The 23,803-nt window shown below is 43.9% G+C and overlaps 1 protein-coding gene across 2 annotated transcripts in view; it reads right to left on the reverse strand.

Moving 5' to 3' along the window:
- Nucleotides 1–181: 181 nt before the first annotated feature.
- VPS8 (VPS8 subunit of CORVET complex) overlaps nt 182–23,803 on the reverse strand; it is a 305,525-nt gene continuing 281,903 nt past the window's right edge. For both annotated transcript variants that reach the window (XM_082840463.1, XM_082840464.1), the window contains 2 exons: nt 4,050–4,130; nt 182–809 (listed from right to left, as the gene is read on the reverse strand). In XM_082840463.1, coding sequence (XP_082696589.1) covers nt 660–809; nt 4,050–4,130 — 231 coding nt within the window. In that variant the 3' untranslated portion in view covers nt 182–659. The remainder of the gene's footprint in view (nt 810–4,049; nt 4,131–23,803) is intronic.

The raw sequence follows: 23,803 nt of genomic DNA on the forward strand, positions 1-23,803 counted from the left end.
TGACTTGGAGCTAATAGAACTGAATGGTGGCAACAAGGGTTCTAAACGTCCTTTATGACTTGACAGACGGAGAGCGAGACAGCCAGCAGGGCTTAAACACGAGGCATTTATTGTTAGAAATGGCAGATCTTACACTCAAATGGGTTTAAGCACAAACACATGGAAAGGGAGGTGCCCCAGCTCCCGCAAGCCCTTCATTCCCTCCAACGCAGGTTTCAGCTGTGCTGCGGCCTGGCAACCACCGTTCCCAACCGTGCTGGTCCCTGTCCCAATGGCAGCAGGAGGTGACAGCCCTCCGTGGTGCCCACCAGCTGGAGGAGACAGGCTGCGCCGGACTCAAAACGCCATCTGCAGGAGCTCCGCCTCTTCTCCACACTTCAGGGAAAATGAGAAAAAGTCCCAACAGGCAAGATGCATTTTCTTAAATAACTGGATAGAGGTATATGGCATTCATTTGCTTAATAAGCAAAACAAAATCAACCAGTCTGGTGCTGATGCTGCGGCAACATCAGGAAGAGCCGGAGTCTCCCAGGGCTGGCGGGCGTGGAGCCGCCCTCGGGCCTTGCCCGGGAGCCTGAGGGCAGCGGGGCCAGGCCTGTCAGAGGGGGCCTCCCCACCTGCTGGGGTGGTCTCGGGGCTCCAGGCCCCGGGGGGGGTCTTCAGTCCTCAGTCACAGGCGGGGGTATGAGCTGTAGCTGGAAGTTCTCCTTCTGGAAGATGCTGGTGAAGGCAGGGCCACTCTGGGAGCCGCTAAACGGCCTGCAGCTCTCGCTGCCACGCTTCTGGGAGAGTTCCGTAAGCAGAGCCAGCTGCAAAGGAGGGGACACACGTCAACCGAGGCTGGAGGGTAAGACCCGGGTGTGGACCCCAGAGCTGCATCTCGCTAACAGGCAATGGTGACTTGGCACAAGTTCATGTCATCTGCTAGGGCCTAAATTTCCTCCTTTGATTGATGATGAGGCGGCTGGACTGGGTAAGTCCTGTGGGCACAACAAACTGTGACACTTTCTGACAAGGGGAAGCTGTCCGATCCTGAACCTCCTTCACTCTGAGTAGTCCCTCTCCAGCGGGTGTGTGACCCTGTTGCCTCCGTTCTCTCCCTGTGGACACACAGCCTGAGCCGCGGTTCTCCGCTCTCTGCTCAGCTCACGCCACACACTCCCTGTTGGTGGGTTCTCCTTGGGATGAATGACGATCACTGGCTCCGACCCCTCTCCTTCGTGGAACCAGGACAGCTCCAAGTGGACGCCCAGCTGCCACTTCAAACTCAGGGGCTCCAGGCAAACTCACAGATGCCACCTTCTCCTCTAAGTGCCCTCCCTGCTCCTGTCCACCAGCGACACCAGCGCTACCCTCACTCTGTTACAGGCTCAGTTCTGGGAGACCTGCTGAGGAGGGGAGAGTGTTAACCCAGCCCACTGGGAAACCAGGCTTGGGCCCTCAGTGGGGCCATTCCTTTGACCTCAGAAAGGCTTTCGGCAAAAGTACAGAGCCTGACAGCCTAGCCCTTGAGATGCCCTTGATGGTCAGAGAAGAGCTGAATGCCACACCCAAGCTCCTTCATCCGGAGAGAGGGCAGCTGTGAGGACCGAGCCATCGCACACAGCAGGGCGAGCCTCTCGGTGTCAGCCTGCAGGCCCGGAGTCTGCGGGACTTCTAAAAGCCCCAGGTAAGTTCCCTGAGTGAGTGCCTTTTAGGCACCAGGCACCAGGATACTAGGTCCTTTACATGAATTATGTCTAATCCTCCACAACCACCCTCTGGGTAAAAATCCCAGAGCCCTGAGAAGTTAAGTTACTTGCCCTGGGTCACCCAGCGATGAGTGACAGCGTGGGACTCGAACTCTGGTCCCTGTGACAGTTTCTGCTCAGCTGAGCTGCCTATGGTTCTGCCTTCTCTGGAGATAACTTGTCTGTCACCTGCTCTCTCCTCACCTCCCCTGCCAGGTAGTCTGTCTTCCAGCTGTTCTCCAACCTCTAGCAAGGGTTCTCTCCTCACCCAGGCAATAGTGGCAGAAGACTCACACGTGTCTGTCACTTCTGTTGAAAACTCAATACCAGTGACTGTGGTAACTGGGGAGACATCTGAAGGCCCCTTGGTTCAAAGTGCCAATTTATCTAAAATAATCCAGCGCCTGCTCCTGGTTCCAACACACAGCTATGGTTCAATGCATAATTCCTAACACAGGCTCGAAAGCTCCGACTGCAAACTCAGCTGGCCTAGGACACGAAGGAGGTGGCTCCCTGCAGGGACTTCCACTGCTGCCTGAGCAGGTTACAGAGTAGTGTCCCTCGCTCTGCACAAGCCCCACCTGTGCCACTTTCTGTCTTCTGTAACCCTCTCAGCTTCCCATCAGCATGTGGAGTTCTCTGCAAGGACTGTTATGTACGATGCTATAACACGATAGGTGACAGATGCTACGTAAACTGTTATGTACGATGCTATAACAGGACAGGTGACAGATGCTACGTAAACCCAAAGTTCTTTCACGCTGACACTGAAGTACATAAAAAATATTTTCTGTTTTCCAAGGAAAAAGATATTTTTGTGTTCTACTTCTGTAACTTAGTGTTCTAGAAATTGATGAGTCCTGAATAGTGGCTCAACAGTTTAAAGCCGCAGAACTTCCTTAGAATAGAAGGCCCAGAAACCCAACTCCTGGGGCAGAGCCTGGCTGGAAGTGATGCCAGTTCAGGAAACCTCCTGGAATACAAGACCCTGCCCAAGACCAGCTCTCAAAGAGGGAACACCATTTTTCCTCTGGGCTGCCAGCAACCTAGCAGGTGTGTGGGGAGTGGGCAGAGGGAGCCCAGGCATAAAAAACAGCACATAGGCAGTCTGTGAAAGCCCAAGAAAAGCTTACGGAACAAATCTGGCCTGGCTGGAATTTAGGTGTGACCTGGGGCATGGAGGAGGTGGTAGCGTTTGGACTCCGCTTCAGGTGATGGAGGGCCAGGAAAGTGCTGTAAGCAAGGGGGTAACAGGACTTTCGGGTTTGGAGATGGTGCCCAAGCAGCAGCCTGGAGAAGGGACAGAAGACCTGCAGTGACCTCTGTGAGCTGGAAGGAAAGGGGAGAAAGAGACAGGAGAGCTCCCTACTGAGTGGGTGGGGTGGGAGGGATGAACCCAGGGTGCCAGCAGGTGACTGCTTTGGGTGACCTGATGACAGAGGATGACACCCAGAGACAGGCACGGGCAAGGAGGAGCGGGTTGGAAGAGTTAATAAGTGCACTTCTGAAGTGCCTGTGGGGCCCCTAGACTGATGTTGTGGCATAACTGCCGTAGCCCTCTAAATCCGTACTCTTCTACAGCAACAGGATTCCAGACCAATGTCCCCAGTCTCCACTGCAGTTAGGTGTGGTCACATATCTAAGTTCCAGACAAAGGAGGTAAGTGGAAGCGGTGTATACAGTTTCTAGGAACTATCCTTAAATAGAGGGCTTATGGTCTTCCTCCTTTTTCTCCACCTTGCTAGCAGGAATGCAGATGTGATGGTTTGAGCTGGGGTAGCCATGCTGCATCATGCAAATATAAGCCATATGTTAGAGATGGCAGAGCCACAAAGTAGAAGAAATCTGGAGAGAGGTTTGTGGAAGATGCCCTGGGATGCCCACATTTACAATTCTATTTTGGTTAAGCCACTACAACTTAGCATTTATCTTTCATGGCCAAAGCAAATTCAACCAGTGCAGATGTCCAGCAGAGTCTGGGGCTTAGGGCAGATTTGGCAGTCATCAGTGTAAACAGAGGCTCCCAGATGAGGGATTAGGCTTATGCCTGCTCTCTCTGGAGGCAGTACAAACACAGATGCCCTTCTGTGTCCTCACAGCCCAGGGCAGGTAAGGGACAGATATCTTTCCACTTCCTCTGCATCCTTTGCCAAGTTCTGAGTGCTCCCTGGGGTCAGGGCTCCACATAGCCATAACAGGGATGCCAGGGCACCTTACAGACTAAGGATGAGGCTGGAGTGAGGACCTGAGAACACTGTGTTACCAAAACACTCATTATAAATAGGGAAATAAAAATGTAAACAGCCACACCAACATTACCCTAGAACTTCCTCGGTAGAGATGGCAAAGCTGGTCAAATGCTTGGATCTGCTGTGGATCCAGAACAGGTTCTGAGGTTGCCTGAGAAATCAAAAACAATAAGGTTAGTAATAACACCCATGGGCAGCCTCTGTATTTGGTCAGCGGTGAAACAGGATGCAGTGCTTCCTTCACTCCTCTGAAGAAAATCCATGCTACCAGCAGCTGATAGTTTACTGAACATGGATTAGACATGGCCGTGTGCCTCCACACGCCCTTGGTGCCAGCTCCAGGCCGACAGCCTCCCTATGGCCCCTTCCCATGTGGTCTCCAGATTCTCCGTACTTAAAAACGAAGAGATATGGGAACATATGTATAACTGATTCACTTTGTTATAAAGCAGAAACTAACACACCATTGTAAAGCAATTAGACTCCAATAAAGACATAAGAAAAAAAAAAAAAAACAGAGCTTCCCCTGGGGCTTCTTGGTCCCTCTTGGCCTTTACTCTGCAGAATAATTTAGCTGCACCCAGCCTGGCAACCCCAGCACTGAATACAGCCAGCAAAGATGCCCCTTCTTTGTGCTGCCAGTGGAGATACATTATACATGAAAAAGCATGTCATTTCCCTGCCTCGTTATAAAGCTGGTAGCCATCTAAAGGGCTGAGATTTTAATCTGCTTTTGGGAGAGGGGAAGTCTAACTTGCTTTTCCAGCAGTCTCGTTTTGTTCCACTGGTTACTGCGCCCAACACTGTGGTCCTACTCTTGGTGGATCAGATCCAACTCACAGCTAGAGGAAGAAATGGGATCCTGGCAGAGGCCGCCATAAGCTTTGGAGTCAGAGGTGAACTGGAATACCAGTTCTGATACTAACCTGCTACGTGACCTTAGGCAAGTTCCTGCTCTGACTTGTGAGACAGGATAATGCTTCCTTATGAGGTTACTGAACATTAAATTAGATGAGATCCATATTTAAAGTGTCTTTTACCTGCCTGCCCCCACCCCATAAAGGCTCAGTATATGCTGGTTTTTGTTTTTTGTTTCTTTTTTAACATCTTTATTGGAGTATAATTGCTTTACAATGGTGTGTTAGTTTCTGCTTTACAACAAAGTGAATCAGTTATACATATGTTCCCATATCTCTTCCCTCTTGCATTTCCCTCCCTCCCACCCTCCCTATCCACCCCTCTAGGTGGTCACAAAGCACCGAGCTGATCTCCCTGTGCTATGTGGTTGCTTCCCAGTAGCTATCTATTTTACGTTTGGTAGTGTATATATGTCCATGCCACTCTCTCACTGTGTCACAGCTTACCCTTCCCCCTCCCCATATCCTCAAGTCCATTCTCTAGTAGGTCTGTGCCTTTATTCCCATCTTGCCCCTAGGTTCTTCATGATCATTTACTTTTTCCTTAGATTCCATATATACCATGTTAGCATACGGTATTTTTCTCTTTCTGACTTACTTTACTCTGTATGACAGACTCTAGGTCCAGCCACCTCACTACAAATAACTCAGTTTCGTTTCTTTTTATGGCTGAGTAATATTCCATTGTATATATGTGCCACACCTTCTTTATCCATTCATCTGTTGATGGACACTTAGGTTGCTTCCATGTCCTGGCTATTGTACATAGAGCTGCAATGAACATTTTGGTACATGACTCTCTTTGAATTATGGTTTGCTCAGGGTATATGCCCAGTAGTGGGATTGCTGGGTCATATGGTAGTTCTATTTTTAGTTTTTTAAGGAACCTCCATACTGTTCTCCATAGTGGCTGTATCAATTTACATTCCCACCAACAGTGCAAGAGTGTTCCCTTTTCTCCACACCCTTCCCAGCATTTACTGTTTGTAGATTTTTTGATGATGGCCATTCTGGTGTGAGATGATATCTCATTGTAGTTTTGATTTGCATTTCTCTAATGATTAATGATGTTGAGCATTCTTTGATGTGTTTGTTGGCAATCTGTATATCTTCTTTGGAGAAATGTCTATTTAGGTCTCCTGCCCATTTTTGGACTGGGTTGTTTGTTTTTTTGATATTGAGCTGCATGAGCTGCTTGTAAATTTTGGAGATTCATCCTTTGTCAGTTGCTTCATTTGAAAATATTTTCTCCCATACTTAGGGTTGCTTTTTTCTCTTGTTTATGGTTTCCTTTGCTATGCAAAAGCTTTGAAGTTTCATTAGGTCCCATTTGTTTATTTTTGTTTTTATTTCCATTTCTCTAGGAGGTGGGTCAAAAAGGATCTTGCTGTGATTTATGTCATAGTGTGTTCTGCCTATGTTTTCCTCTAAGAGTTTGATAGTGTCTGGCCTTACATTTAGGTCTTTAATCCATTTTGAGTTTATTTTTGTGTATGGTGTTAGGGAGTGATCTAATCTCATACTTTTACATGTAGCTGTCCTGTTTTCCCAGCACTGCTTATTGAAGAGGCTGTCTTTTCTCCACTGTATATTCTTGCCTCCTTCATCAAAGATAAGGTGACCATATGTGCGTGAGTTTATCTCTGGGCTTTCTATCCTGTTCCATTGATCTATCTTTCTGTTTTTGTGCCAGTACCATACTGTCTTGATTACTGTAGCTTCATAGTATAGTCTGAAGTCAGGGAGCCTGATTGCTCCGGCTCTGTTTTTCTTTCTCAAGATTGCTTTGGCTATTCTGGGTCTTTTGTGTTTCCATACAAATTGTGAATTTTTTTGTTCTAGTTCTGTGAAAAATTATGCTGGTTTTTCTTACCACAATTTAGAGCACCCTCAGTTAAATGATGGTGTGTTTCAGTGATGAAGGTGTTGACATTTGTGTCCATCCTGAGGGCTGAGCGAGGGCTCTGGGACTAAAGGGAGCTTCAAAAGGTGGTCTGGAGACTCGTTCTGTTTATAAGAAAGTCCTGGCAGGAACGGCCACCAAAACAGTGATAAACAAATGCCTGCATCCAGGATGTGGAAGAAGTTCAGGAACAGGGGAGGCACAGAGCAAGTAACATCACTCAGAACACTTACCATGTACTGAGCATTTCCTACGTGCCAAGCCCTGTGTGCTACGTGATTTTCGTGGATGACCTCATTAAACCCTCACAACCACTCTAGGAGGGAGGTTCTGCTGTGTTCATTCTCCCCCACCCCCCAAAGATTTGAACTTTAAACAGCATTACAACTTTAAGAAGTTATGTGAACTTGTGTTCCAGGAATGACTTTGCTGCTTTTCTTCAAAATTTTCACCAACCTTAGGGGGAAAAATCCTACTAAGCAGTAAGAGAGAATGGAAATAAGCACTACCCCTGAATGAATCACGCTAATGGTTGTGAAATGACTTCACAGCTTCTCTGTGAAAGGATCTGCTTCAAGACCAAGAGAGCAGCTGTTAATAAGGAGGCTCACAGCTCCTGGGCTTCTGTAATCCCACGATGATGCCCCAGAGACCAGCCCAGGACACAGCTGCCTCAGTTCTTCCTGATGCTCTCAGTGACGTGGGAATGGCTGAGGATGGCCTGATGGGAATCCCAAGCAGGGCAGCCAGAAAGAGAAAAGGATGGACCATAGGGGTCCTGCTTTTCATTCTAGACTCACACCTCTGGGTCCGCCAGACACATGGAGGGATCATCCTCTAATCTGAGAATGCTTAAACTTGCCTTGACACTTTAAGAAACACTTCTTCTCAATATAATTTGGTACAAAAACTATCCTATTTTTAGAACGTGTGTGGAGTATCACACTTCCAATAGATACTAAGTAAGACGCACAGGGGAGTTCCAAGCTAAAGATGAGCAGAAGGTTTGAGAAATACTGCAAACCAAGCTCAAACAAACAAGCAAAAAGAGAAAATATATAAATACCTTCGAGAGACTTAACACTGGTCCTCCCCCGATTTTCCAAATCCCTTCAGTACTACTGGCATGAACTGGGGAGCAGGACAGGTTAAGGACAAGGATGACACCTGCCTTTCACTGGCAATTCAAAACCTCAGCTGTGGGGCCTGCCAGTGCCACAGTCCATATGACAAGGGACCAAGCTGCCCTGATCTTACCTTTGTTTATTCCCTGGTTACTCCGTGATGCAGTTTAACAAGGAGGGTCCAAGTGGAATGGCGTCAGGAGTGGACTAGGTAAGGCAGCAGGGGCTGGGGGTGGGGCTGTTAAGGCAGGTTAATTAACAAGGAGGTTGTAAAGGCGAAGGTGGAAGATGACAAAGCAGCAAGAGCAAGAAAAGATCTCTCCTTACAGAAACACTTCTATAAAACAGCCCTTTGCCTTGAAGGGATAATGTAAGAAAAAATCTCATGAAATGTACTACTGTACTTGTTATGAAAATGCAGATGTACAGTCTACTTGTGATGATCCAATGAAGAAATTCCCATCAGACCCTGTGCTGAGAAAAACTGTGTTGGACACAGTTACTAGTTGTGTAGACTTGCTACTAATTGTGTTTTCTTTTTTGTTTCTGTCACTAGGGAGCTCAAAACTTTAACTGGTCAGCTACGTAAGTCTAGCAGCTGCACAAGACTTGGTGGCAAACATTTATGTGTGCTATTATAATCTGGTTTTATATTAGTTTCCATAGGCATACAGTTTTTTTTAAATCTAGATTTCCTCATTTTTTCATCCAATTGGTTGTATTTTGGAAGCCAACTCAAATAAATCATTTTGGGAACGCAAAGGTCAAGTCAGATCAGAAGTAGAAAATGCATATGACAAACCCACAACTAACATCATTCTCAACAGTAAAAAGCTGAAAGCATTCCCTCTAAGATCAGGAACAAGACAAGGATGTCCACCCTCACCACTTTTATTCAACATAGTTTTGGAAGTCCTAGCCATGGCAATCAGAGAAGAAGAAGAAATAAAAGGAATCCAAATTGGAAAAGAAGAAATAAATCTGTCACTGTTTGCAGATGACATGATACTATATGTAGAAACTCCTAAAGATGCTACCAGAAAACTACTAGAGCTCATCAGTGAATTCAGTAAAGTTGCAGGATACAAAATTAATATACAGAAATATCTTGCATACCTATACACTAACAACGAAAGATCAGAAAGAGAAATTAAGGAAACACTCCCATATATCATCACATCAAAAAGAATAAAATTCCTAGGAATAAACCTACCTAAGGAGGCAAAAGACCTGTACTCTGAAACTATAAGACACTGATGAAAGAAATCAAAGATGACACAAACAGATGGAAAGATGCACCATGTTCTTGGATTGGAAGAATCAATATTGTGAAAATGACTGCACCACCCAAGGCAATCTAAAGATTCAATGCAATCCTGATCAAATTACTAATGGCATTTTTCACAGAACTAGAACAAAAAATTTTTAATTTGTACAGAAACACAAAAGACCCCAGACTGCCTAAGCAAACATGAAAAAGAAAAATGGAGCTGGAGGAATCAGGCTCCCTGACTTCAGACTATACTACAAAGCAACAGCAATCAAGACAGTATGGTACTGGCACAAAAACAGAAATACAGATCAATGGAACAGGATAGAAAGCCCAGAAGTAAACCCATGCACCTATGGTCAATTAATCTATGACAAAGGAGGCAAGAATATATAATGGGCAAAAGACAGTCTCTTCAATAAGTGGTGCTGGGAAAACTGGACAGCCACATGTAAAAGAATGAAATTAGAACATTCTCTAACACCGTATACAAAAATAAACTCAAAATGGAATAAAGACAAATGTAAGGCTGGATACTATAAAACTCTTAGAGGAAAACATAGGGAGAACATACTTTGACATAAATCACAGCAAGATCTTTTTTGATCCACCTCCTAGAATAATGAAAATAAAAACAAAAATAAACAAATGGGACCTAATGAAACTTCAAAGCTTTTGCACAGCAAAGGAACCATAAACAAAATGAAAAGAAAACCCACAGAATTGGAGAAAATATTTGCAAACAAAGCGACTGACTGACAAGGGATTAATCTCCCAAATATACAAACAGCTCATTCAACTCTATATCAAAAAAACAAACAACCCGGTAAAAAAATGGGCAGATCTAAATAGACATTTCTCCAAAGAAGACATACAGATGGCCAAAAAGCACATGAAAAGATGCTCAACATCACTAATCATTAGAGAAATGCAAATCAAAACTACAATGAGGTATCACCTCACACTGGTCAGAAGGGCCATCATCAAGAAGTCTGCAAACGATAAATGCTGGAGAGGGTGTGGAGAAAAGGGAACCATCTTGCACTGTTGGTGGGAATGTAAACTGATACAGCCACTATGGAGAACAGTATGGAGGTTCCTTAAAAAACTAAAAATAGAGCTGCCATATGATCCAGCAATCCTACTCCTGGGAATAATATCCAGAGAAATCCATAATTCGAAAAGACACATGCACCCCAATGTTCACTGCAACACTATTTACAATAGCCAAGACATGGAAGCAACATAAATGTCCATTGACAGAGGAATGGATAAAGATTATGTGGTACATATATACAATGGAATATTACTCAGCCAGAAAACAGAATGAAATAATGATATTTGCAGCAACATGGATGGACTCAGTAACCTCTAAGTGAAGTAAGTCAGACAGAGAAAGACAAATATACAGAGAAAGACAAATATATGCTATCACTCATATGTAGAACCTAATTTTCAAAAGTGATACAAATGAACTTATTTACAAAACAGACAGAGATTTTGAAAACAAACTTATGGTTACCAACGGGGAAATGTTGGGGGGAGGGATAGATTGGGAGTTTTGGATTAACATATACATACTACTATAATATAATATAGACAACCAACAAGGACCTACTGTACAGCACAGGGAACTCTACTCAATCTTCTGTAATACCCTATATGGAAAAGAATCTGAAAAAGAATGAATATACGTATATGTATAACTGAATCACTTTGCTGTACACTTGAAACTAACACAACATTGTAAATCAACCATACTCTAATAAAAATTTTTAAAAAAAGTAGAAAATGCTACTGTTAAAAAATAGAATCACGCTTTCATCCCCAGGAAGCATTACACAGATGAGTCTATTCCAGGCACAGAATAAATGGCTCTAGTCCCTGGAAGTTTGCTTACTGAGGCAGAAAGTGCAGGAGTCTCAAATGATAGTCCAACCCATGTTTTCTGATCCAGCGCTTCTCCAAGCGATTTCTTTCACGTGCATAAGAACTGCAGAAAGATCTTGTTAAAATGCAGATTCTGGTTACAAGGTCTGGGGTGGGGTCTGAGATTCAGTGTTTCTCACATGCTCCCGGGTGACACTTGGAGCAGTACAGCGCTAATCTGTACCTAGAACAGCTCAGCACAGCTGGACTTCCTGTCCTCACTGCGTCCTAATGGCAGCAGGACACTCTCAGCTTATGGGCATTTGCCTTCTGATTCGACTGTACCAAATCAATCAACCAGCATTTTCTCTTTTTCTAAGTGTCCCGATTAGGTATGTTGTATTCAACTTTCAATGAGTTCCAATGCATCTTAGAAGCCCTTGGGTATAATAAGAAAATTTAATAAGATAAGAATGTTTCTGCCATATGGTTTATTTTGAATCCTACTGAATTGCAAGCCCTACACCTACTCTACTACATAAGTGAACGGGATTGTGCAAATTGAGGAAAGGAAGGCTAGGAGACTTGCCCAACACAAATCAAAAATTCACAATCCAGTAAGGGCCATAACCAGGACCTCTACCTTATAAACCCTAGTCCCCCTCTCCTGGGAGAAAAGCTGGAGTAACAAATAGGTAAGTGTGCACACAAACACATACACACACGCAGACCCATAATTTCAAACATGACATGTCCAGATAAGTGTGCAGGGTTGCACTGAGTTCTGGCCTTGTCATCATCATATTCCCCCTCTAGGCCCTTAAACTCCTTGGAGATACCAAGGGAAGGGGTTTTCCAACAACGACATCCTTCAGAAATTGAAAAATGTGGTTGTTCCATGGGTGTGAAATAACTGAAGGTGACAGGACCTTTCTTACAACACAAGCCATCATCCTGGACAACCAGATACTGAACAAAGGAGCCACTGCTGGGGCTGCCCTGGGACCCTCTGGAAGCAAAGGTGCTGCAGGACAGAGATGCCCTGTTCTTGGCCAGGCGGTGCTGTCTCTGTGGAAAACTATCTGAATACAATTCATCTGAGGTGAAACAGCAGAGCTCTTTGTAGACGTGCCTAGGACCCAGTAGATGCTTACCTGTCTTAAAATCCTTCCTGGAACAAGACGGAATGTTAAAAAAAAGGAAGCATTCAGGGAATGACTAATACATCAATAAGGTGAGGATTTCTGTACTCTTCTCCTTGGGTTGAGGGTTCCAGCAGTGAGGCGGGGTGAGAATGAGGGAAGGGACAGGGCCCTGGGCAGGCGGCTTGTCCAGAGAAGGCCAGTTTAGTGGTTTTATGCCCTGCCCTATGCAGGGTCCGGCCCACTCACCTCCAGGCCTCACAAATGGGGATCCAGTTCCGTTGTTCAACAGATATTTCTGGGACCTCTGCTATATCAGTGCCTGGGATATAAAGATGAGTAAATGAAGAGGAGCTTAAATGTCTCACAGATTTGGGGACATTAAAAACCCCACAAAAAGATCACCTTCTCAGAGCTGATAAGCAAAGCTTGAGAGGTTACTGAGGTATAATAACCATATACAGCATATTTGCCAGGGCAGCCTTGTGTGAAACACGCTCTCACATTATCTACACATACCATCAAAAGGTCTCTGAAATCACAACATTTTTGGGTCCAGATTACACCCTTGCACACTTGAGAGCAAACACTTAGGAAGGCTCAGCTCCAGCCCTCTCCCTGAGCGCCCCCATCCCGTCCTGTCAGTAGATTAGCTGCCACATGGCCCGTCCACAACTGCATTGTTGTGCTATAGTGTAATTATGTTTACCTGTCTCCCAGTTAGCCTGTGAACTCCTTAAATATCAGAACTTTATCTTATCCATCCTTTATTCCCAGTGCTCTACAGCCAGCAAGTAAATGTTCAACAAACATTTGCTGGACATCCCACATCCTGTTTTACTCTGCACTGTCCATTTTAGGAACAAGAGCAGGCAGCAATTTGCTCTCGGCCCAGTGTGAAATCACTGGCATTTGTCTTCCCGTTTCTAAGAACTTGGACTTTGTAAAAAGATTCTTTGTGATTTCTGGCAGGTTCATCCTGTGTCTCAGTGAAATATCTATTTCATCCTATTTAATTCACTTTTGGGGAAAGTACTATTTTTCAAATGTCAGAAGATACCAACCCTTGTAAGAAGGAATGGAAATTTACCAAACCAGTGGGACTTTTGGTTAAAAGCCTCTTTCTCTTGTTGCTCTGGCGCATCCTGTGCAGGGCCCTCTGTCCCACGTGACCAAAGCCTGCTTCCCAAGTGCCCGTGATAACTGCGGCGGCAGGTAGACAAAAGCCTGGGCTCTAGAGCCTGCCTGCCTGAGCCCACACCCTGCGTCACCAAATACGGGCACTAAAATCACTGGCAAGTTACCTGTTCTCTCTGAGCTAGGGGTGTGTGTGTCTGAGAAGATCAAGAAGGTAATGCACGTGGAGCACGCAGTAAACACCCAAGACTCAGTAAGTCCTCAATAAGTGTTACCAGTCTACGCACGATACTGGTCGTGTGTACCTAGTCCTAACATGGCCACTGAACATGGAAAGAAAGGAGAGATCAGAGCACAGTGCAGACAAGACGGGCCTGGCAATAAGAGGGATCGGTGGATGTTGCAGGAGAGAGAGAAGGGACAGTGGAGGGAAAGCTTCGAGAAAGGAGTGCCCCAAGGACAGGGCGCCGTCTCTCGCTCACGGCACCCAGCACTGTGCCTGGCACAGAACAGCTGTGAAATAATTATCTGCTGATAATTATCTGCTGAAAGGATGGGAAGGGTGAGCAGATTTTCTACTTCTTACAGTCACTGGGGTGTTTCTAAACCGCCTGCAATGCAGGAAGGGGAACACAGGGCATGGCTTGCACAGACCTTGGCTCCACCTGGATTCTGTGATGACTGGTGAGTGGCCCTGGCCAAGTTTTTTAGCTTCTCTCAGCTTCTTTAGCTGTAAAACACTACTCTGCAGAATTGTGAGGATCAGAGATGACGTATGGTCCTGACACCTATTTGATGGTCAGTAATCGGCCACGACTATTGTGCCTGTGTTATCTCTGCTCCCTGCGGAAGCACCTGGAAGGAAGAGCACTGGGCTGAGACGCAGGAAACTTGAGAGCTTATCCGGTCATAGCTCCCTGTGTAAGCTGAGCGGGTTGCATTGCTCCGCTGGGTCTGTGCTCCAATTTATTGAAGGGCAGTGCCACCATAGGCCACACTCTACCATCCGGGGAAGATGTGGGCGCCATGAGACAATAGGCATTTAGGGCACGAAATTTTCAAGTAAGCTAGTGGTGTTTACTGAAGCTAATCATGGATTTTATTGCATCATCAGAAGCAAACTAGGGCAACCAACTACAGACACTGTCACAAAGACCCATGATAGCCCTGAAGAGAAATAGTAGATTCAGTCTAAGATGCTGTACAGAGAAACTGATTTGCCAAATCAGTGTCACGCACAAAAGTGGGAGCAACAAAATTTGAACACGATCTCAGTTTGGCGAATCCTTAAACATAAGGCACCCCACCTAGACCATCTAACCCACTAGCACAGAACAGATCAGGAGTGATTTTCCAATTGTAAGAGAAAGAAAAACATATTTGATACTACCTGCTAGAGCAAATTTCTTTCTCCCCATGTAATGAAGTCCAGCGATAAGAGCTGAAAATTAAACTGCAGCTGAACATTAGAGGAAGAAGCAATGACAGCCCTGGAAATGACCTTGTAACACTCAGCATTAAAGTAAATCCAGGGGAAAATGAGGTTCTGATGATCTGGGAGAGCCACAGGGAGAGGGATGCTGGGCTGACATAGTGACTCAAAAAGCTCAGTGACTCAAAAAGACGTGGTGGAAGTGAGAGCTGTAATTACATTCGATGCAAGGAAGAAAACAAACCAGGGCTTTCAGGATCCACGGGCCTCGTAACCGGCACATCAAGCTTGATACAGGAAACAACGATGATCCGTGCCACCCTGAAGGCTGGGTTCCTAGGAATATGGATAATAACACTAGGGATTCTGAATACAGAGCCTTCCGAGTCACACACGCAGACAGGGACAGTCACAGAAGACTAAGCTCTGCTTGTTCGTGTCTTATTCTCCACAACAAACAAGGTCCTGAAATCAAAATCCCAACATTTCCCTTCCTGATTGTCTTCCCACGCGAGCACATGACAGGTGAACCTAGTCTAATTCTGCAACACGATATTTGTCTGCACGCACTCCAGGAGCCTTCTACTGGCAGCTCTGTAACTGGCTGGCGGGGATGGGGGCACAGATGGAGCAGAATGAACGAAATGAGAACGGTATTGCCCACCTGCTCCCACCTGCCTTGGCCTCACTACCAAATCCTTCTCTATTTCTAATAGAGTCAGACTTTTGCCACCACCTAAGCTGTTTCAAACTAGAGGTCCTTAATATTTAACACTCTTGCCTAAAATGAAACTCTGACTTCAGAGGTAAGAGTGAAGCCATACTTCCTTCCCCACCTGCAAACAGAAAACACCTTTCCTAAAATTCCCACCCACGGCGCAGTTTGCTTTCACACAGAACCTGGCCCCTCACACACCCTCCTTTCCCAATGCCTCAAAACACTCAATTAGCTCAAAGCTAATAATGAATCAGGTGAAGAAATAATAAAATAAGCAGGTACATTGCTAAGCTGACTGGAGAAAGGAGGGAAACACCTGGCAGAACATCTCTTAAGGAGATTTCACTTAGAACCAGCTATAAGGGAAGAGAGTATTTGAGGTTGGAGATGGAAATGTGAAAGGCTGACTGAAAATATCCATAAAAAACCAAGACCTTCAAAACCACAATTAAAAAGAAAGAGCAGGGGACTTCCCTGGTGGCGCGGTGGTTGAGAATCCGCCTGCCAATGCAGGGGACACGGGTTCGGGCCCTGGTCCAGGAGGATCCCACATGCCGCGGAGCGACTAAGCCCGTGCGCCACAACTACAGCTACTGAAGCCTGTGCGCCTAGAGCCTGTGCTCCGCAACAAGATAAGCCACCGCAATGAGAAGCTGGCGCACCACAGCGAAGAGTAGCCCCCGCTCGCCGCAACTAGAGAAAGCCCGCGTGCAGCAACGAAGACCCAATGCAGCCAAAAATAAATAAATAAATTAAAAAAAAAAAAAAAAAGAAAGAGCACAGTGACTTTTCACAGCAGAGGAAGAAAATGCTGGTTTAAGTCTTCCAAGGTGTGAAAAGGAGTAACAACCACCACTGCAGCAGCTGACAGTTATTGAGCAAGTGATTACTGTGTGCTAGCGTGTTCCAAGCCCTGAACGTGTATTATCTCACCTCATCTAATCATCACAAACACCCCACGAAGTTGGTTCTTTTGTTATCCTCATTTTACCTTTGAAGGAACTAAGGTCCTGGGTGCAGGATGTGCCCAAGGTCACTCTGGCTGGTGGCAGAGCCCAGATGTGAACTTGGGCACTCCAGTCCCAGAGGTTTCTTCTACTTGCCATGCTCTTGGTATCGGTCTGGAAAAAGCCTGACAGAAAGTCATTTTCAAGGGACTCAGAAGGCTGTGTCAGGAGCACACTAGGTACAAACAGCTCATGCAGCTCAATATCAAAAAACAACACAATCAAAAAGTGGGTGGAAGATCTAAATAGACATTTCTCCAAAGAAGACATACAGATGGCCAAAAAGCACATGAAAAGATGCTCAACATCACTATTTATTAGAGAAATGCAAATCAAATGTGTACCGCCTCACACTGGTCAGAATGGCCATCATCAAAATACTACAAACAATAAATGCTGGAGAGGGTGTGGAGAAAAGGGAACCCTCCTGCACTGTTGGTGGGAATGTAAATTGATACAGCCACTATGGAGAACAGTATGGAGGTTCCTTAAAAAACTAAAAATAGAGCTACCATATGACCCAGCAATCCCACTCCTGAGCACACACCTGGAGCAAACCATAATTCGAAAAGACACATGCACCCTAGTGTTCATTGCAGCACTATTTAAAATAGCCAGGACATGGAAGCAACTGAAATGTCCATCAACAGAGGAATGGATAAAGAAGATGTGGTACATATATACAATGGAACCATAGCAAAGAACAAAATAATGCCATTTGCAGCAACATGGATGGACCTAGAGATTATTATACTGAGTGAAGTTAAGTCAGAAACAGAAAGACAAATATCACACAATATCACTTATATGTGGAATCTAAAAAAAAAGGTACAAATGAACTTATTTACAAAACAGAAGTAGAGTCATGAATGTAACAGAAAACAAACTTGTGGTTACCAAGGGATAAGGGGGAGGGAGGGATATATTGGGAGACTGAGACTGACATATACATGCTGCTATATATAAAATAGATAACTAATAAGAACCTGCTGTATAACAGGGAACTCTACTCAATGCTCTGTAATGGCCTATATGGGAAAAAAATCTAAAAAAGAGTGGATATATGTATATGTATAACTGATTCATTTTGCTGTACACCTGAAATTACACAACACTGTAAATCAACTTTACTCCAATAAGAATTTTAAAAAGGGGGGAAGCACACTAGGACTAGCTGGGGTCAATATCTGAGCCATGCTCTTGAAACACTGATGGCCTCTCACCTCCTTCAGGGGATCCTTCACGATTCTGCTTTTTAGTTAAAGAAACTCATCCTATCAGGCCTATGAGGTCTCAACAAAAAGCCCAGGAGACAGAGACAGCAGATCCGATGAATATCCTCTACAGCTATTAGTGTCAGGCCTAAAAGTGCACCTTGGAAGGCTGGGCTGCAGAAGCCCCATGAAAGCCAACGGTGCTAAGGACCAAGCTAAGCTCTTGCAGTGAGAGACTTCACACGTGGTGAAAAGGCAGTTGTGTGCACACACCAGGACATGAATGTTTTCTGCCACCACAGAAAAAACTCTGAACTCGGCTGACACTAATTAGTTGTGTTGATACCCTTGATGTCAGTTATCTCATCTGCAAAACAGAAGATACCTGCATAGCCTACCTCACAAGGCTCTTGTGAGGCGAGTGGAGGGGAGGGAAGTAGGGGTGAAGAAGGAAATGGAGAATACGTTTCCTGGCATCTATTTAAGTCTCTGGCCTTATTCTACTACTTTCGTGTTTGATGTGTATATTAACCCAACAGGTAGATTTGATTGTCTCTAATTTACATGGGAGGAAACTGAGGTTCAGACATGTTAAAATACAATTTGTAAGAGACAGGGCCGCTCCTGATAATAGGTCTCACCCTAAGCCCACTACCCACGTTAGCAACATAAGGTGCTACAAGTGTGTGAGGTACTAGGTACTCCTGAGGACAACCTGAGCTGCCCAGTGTGCTGGGGGCTGACAGGGCATCTGCCCAAGTACCTGTCAGGATCCTTGGGGCCATCCATGAGGTCAGTGCCACTAATTCTGTGTCACTATACAAGGGACAAAGTATTTTTTTTTTTTGGTTGTCCACCCATTTTGCTCCCTCACAAAAAGAAATGCCCCCCAATTGGTTTAAAGTCTCTGATACCTGTATACCCTGTCTATGCTTGGCTACTCCTTGCCTAACCTGCTTTGAAAGGCAACAACCTGGGGAAAATCCATGGTGGCAAAAACTGACTATCTCATTATGCCTAAAAGAAAGGATTAAAAAAACCCAACGGATTAGGCAACTGGAGAATGCAGTTTGAACTTTTAAATAACTAATGTAGTTCCTTGGTTAAATTCATGAAAACTTGCCTATTATCTTAACAGGGATTATTATTACTATCATTACAAAGGGTTGGTCATCTTGGTGTAATGGGAAGCTCAAACTCCCAAAGAGATGAAAACGTAATTGCTGGGTGTTGCCATCCCCATGTAATGGAGGCATTATCTAGAGCCAGCGTTATCTGGATATGTCAGGACACAGACCAGGACCATTATAACTAGAAATGAAAAATGAAAGTACCAGGAAATGAGGTGAATGACAACTAGGCTGGGACCCCCAACCTCTTTCCTTCCTGAGGGCACTGTCCTATGCAAACTTGCATTTTGCTACATGGTATATCGTGGTTCCTTTAATCTTGCTTTTTCTTTCTGTCAGGAAAGGACCAGAAAGATTTACTTTTATGGGAAGAACACTCACAAAGGAAGCTCTTTAGTGGTGTGGCATTTTCTGTTAGTCAGGAATCCCCCTTTGTCTTATTTAAAAAAATTAAAACAGGGAATTCATATATGTAATTAAGGCTTGCTACCCTTTGATTATCTAACTGATTGTTGTCTACTTAAGAAGAAAGTCAAACCATTATCTTGATGGATGCCACTGTGGGTAGCAATTATGACAAAGCTCTCCTCTAAGGGTAGGGTCCTTAATGATATTTTATCAGAGTCGTGATTGCTGAAACATTTTAAGTTCCAGTATTCCTGCCCATTTTAACTGGGCTAAAATGATTACCTGATAACAAGGAGTATAGAATCAACTGGAAAAGCAAGTTTAACCCTGAAATTAGCAAAACCCGATTCAAGTTAACAACATAATTACAAACCAAAGGAAAAAGAACACTGGTGCACTGTGGTTGTACTCTATTTCGTTTAGACACCAGTTTGCTGTCTACAAGAGAGAAAAGCTTTTGGACCAACAAGAAATGCCCCCCAATTGGTTTAAAGTCTCTGATACTTGTATACTCTATGCTTGGCTACTCTTTGCCTAACCTTCGCTTAACTGAAATTTATAGGAATTATACCCAACAACTGTAGATTACACTTTTTTCAAGTGCATGAATAATGTTCACATAGAGAGACCATATGCTTGCCCATAAAAAAGTCTTGATGACTTTCCAAAGATTTATATGTTATAGGGTACGCTCTCTGACCACAACAGAATTAAATTAGAAATCCAAAACAATAATGTATCTAAAAAACCTCAAATATTTGAAAATTAAAATAATATACTTCTGAATAACCAATAAGTGAAGAAGAAATCACAAGGTAAAATAGAAAATATTTCAAGAAAATAATGGAAGTATAACATTATCAAAATTTGTGGGATGCAGCTAAAGCAGTGCTTAGACAGAAATTTATAGCTTTAAAGTTTTATATTAGGTAAGAAGAAAGGCTTACTAAGTTTCCACCTTAAGAAGCTAGAAAAAGAAAAGCAAATTAAATCCTAAGTAGAAAGAAGGAAGACAAAAATAACTAAATGGAAATTGTAGAACTGACAAGTATAATATCTGATGTGAAAAACTCACTGGATGATCTTGACAGTCGATTTGATACTGCAGAAGAAAAGATCAGTGACTTTGAAGCCATGACAATAGAACTTACTCAAATTGAAGCACAGAGAGAAAATAAGGTAAAGATAATGAAAAAGGCCTCAGTGACCTGTGGAACAACAACAGTGACTTGTGGAACAACATTAAACTGTCTAATATATGTGTACTTAGAGGCCCAGAAGGAGAGAGATTGGGGCAGAAAATATATTTCAAGAAATAATGGCCAAAAGTTTTCCAAAATTGATGAAAATATTAAACATTTAGATCCAAGAATCTTAATGAACCCCAAGAAAAAAAAAACATAAAGAAATCCACACACACACACAAAAAGAAATCCACACCTAGGCATATCATTGCTGAAGAACAAAGATAAAGAGGAAAACTTGAAAGCAGCCAGAGGGAGAAAGGACATTGTATACAAGGTGTTATCAGCTGCCTTCCCTGGAAAAAAGACACTAAGATGGAGATCTATGTGCCGGCAGTTACTGGTGGGTGCTTGGAATGGAAACCTCTGGGGAAGTAAAGGATGCAGAAGTGGGCAGAGGGAGAAGTTAAACTGTGATGCAATCACAACATAGGCCCCAGGTGATCCCAAGGAGAGTTCTGGAGCTAAGATAGCTTTGAAGAAATTGTCCTGCATTAAGACAAGGTGTTCTGGCCTTTATAACCCTTCAATCACTAGACATTAGATGCAGGCCACTCTCAAGAAGAGGCTGTCACTGTTGGCAAGATACATCCCCTTTAGCTGAGGACAATTCCTAGAGAAGGATGAGCTGAAAGCTATCGGCTGCTGAAACTCCCGGCAGCTGAAGGAATGAGTACTTCTCATTCTCCTGGAAGATGGGAGAACAGGGCACCCACAACATCCACAATAGAGGAAAACAATGGTAAGAATTACCACTGATGACTTACTAAAACAATGCAAACCTAAGACAGTAGAATAGCATTTTTAATGAACTGAAAGGAAAAGATATGGACTGGAATCATCATGGACATTTTACAAGTGTGACAATCAACAAAAGCTTCTCAAGGGGGGAAATTTTTATAGATCCCTTTGTGGAATGAACTTGTACTTTGGCTCAGAAGGTCCCTGGGTCCTGCAATGCCTGTCCAGGACTCCTGTGCCCATGAGAAAACTATGCCAGGCATTTTCTCAAAGCATCAGGCCTCTGTGTGCTCTTCTCAGCAAGCTTCATGGCAATCACTGCAGTCCTTACCAAATATCTCTGATATGACATTGTAAATTATAAGGAATCAATACACTGGGTACATGTAAAACTTTTTTTCCCCGGGAATCAAGGTGGACGTGTGGGACAAAAATTGAGGCAATGCAAAGGTGGGTTTCACTGTAATTATTGCAGTAATGATTTTAATATTATTCAATTTCAATAAACTATCCTGTTTTAGGTAGTGGAGATTAAAAAGTTTTCATTCAAGATTCCTCCTCTCCAAATGCTTTTCAGCTATTATTGAATTCTGCTCAGGCATATTTTCATTTTTTTGTTTGTTTTTTATATTTTCATTTTGTTCTGACACTCTCCATTATTTACTTTTGTCCTTTTTTGCTGTTTGCATATTGAAAGTTACTTCAAAGCAGCTGAGGAGACAGGTGGGGTATAACACATTAAAAAAACCCCAACAAATAACAAGTTAGAAAGTTAGGCCAGACACTGGAAACAATAGAAGGTAGTTTATGCCAAGTACCAAATGAAGTATGGTTAACAACTGCTACAAGAATTCAAAGGAAGAGGTGATCAGGTCAAAGACATTTAAATTCAGTGTTAGGAACTGCAAGTGAGCCCCCTGGTATCTCCCTAGTCTATTCACTCTGCTGCTAGGCTAGAGGTTTACCTTCACCTCTCTCTCCAAACTTCCAACATTTCTCACTTCCTCTGTATTCTCAATGGATTTCTCAGTGCACTAGAAAACAAGGCGGAAGACCGCCCCTGCCCCCACCCCGCCCCAATGCTCACCACCACAGCCACCAAGCTGCGTCCCAGGCAGAGTGGCCTCCATGTTGTTCCTGGGACACACTGGCATTCTCCTGTGTCCAGACCCTGTGTCTGCTGTTGTGTCTGTCTGGAACACTCTTTCTCCTCATGCTCACATGACTGAACCTTCACTTTTTTCATGTAGAAAATGTTAGCTATCAACCTTTGGTGACCACTCCTTTTAAAACAGCCATCTTCCTTTTTAGCTCCTTCATCATGTTTTTCCTCCACAGCCTTCTCAGAATCTGACATCCCATATGTATACCTATGTATCTTACCATATGTTTGTTCAATATCTACCCTCTGCCACCTGAATGAGCTCTGTGAAGGCAGAGGCTTGGTTTTGTTTCCTGTAGGATTCCTTGCACTTAGACCCATGCCTGGTGTACAGAAAGTGCTCAATAAATATTTTTTGAATGAATGAAGCAGAATTTGAGCTGCAGGTTAAAAACAAGGCATCACTTACGAGGGGAGTGAAGGAAGGACATACCAGATTATGGAAAGGAGAGGAGGAGTAAATATATGGGCATGGGATTCGTTACGTTTAGGAAAATGAGAAATTTCCTTTAGTTAAGGAAAGGAAGAGAAGATAAGGATGAAATGTGGGCTGGTGATGCATCAGCAGCCTAGACGGTCACTCTAAACTTATTCAGATTTAACTTTGTTAGCAACGGGGAGCAACTGAAGTTTTCTCAGCACTAGAAGAGGTGGAGGAGGATGGACTGGAGCTCCAGGAGACAGAGACAGTGAGGTCAGTGAAGAGACTCGTGGAAGTAGAGGTGTGCGCTGATTGGGAAATGACAACACTATTGAAGCAAATGGGAAGTATAGAGGAGGAGATGGTTTTGGCACTGTTGAAGAAGGCTTTTCAGAGCTAAAAGCAAAACGCAGGGAATTAGATAATCCTTCCAAAGATTGCAAAGAAATTTCTATTTAATTTCATTTTCTCTTACACATTGCTGTGAAGTTGCTGGAGACAGATATGAATTGCCCCACTTAGTACCATAAAAAGGTAGCCTTAACTGACTCGGCCAATAAATGAAAAAGTTAAGTGATGTAACCATGTAGAGTGGGGTCTCGTTAAGAAAATGCTGTGTTTGGAATAGTATCTAACGTTAACAGATGTTTCACTACAAACCAGGAGGCGAAAACTTATTCATGTTGTAATCAGAATCACAACTAGAATGCCCCTAGGATATGTGCAGAAAACAAAAACACAGAAGTCCCAAGGCAGCGACCTGTCAGACAGAACAGATTGTACTAAGTACCCGCCCACACTTCATTCATCTTCTCTTCCTTTGCTTCTGCTTTAAACAAAGATTTCTCACTGTTTGCTGAACATACTCAATCCCATGTTCTGATACTACATGAAAGGAGTGTGAGCTTTCAGGGGTGATGCAGTAACTGCTTTGGGACAGTGGTCCAGACAGAAAGCTGTACTCTGGGTAACAGTGTATCAGCCA

Source organism: Leucopleurus acutus (assembly GCF_964270905.1).
Source record: "Leucopleurus acutus genome assembly, chromosome: 5".
NCBI lineage: Eukaryota > Metazoa > Chordata > Mammalia > Artiodactyla > Delphinidae > Leucopleurus > Leucopleurus acutus.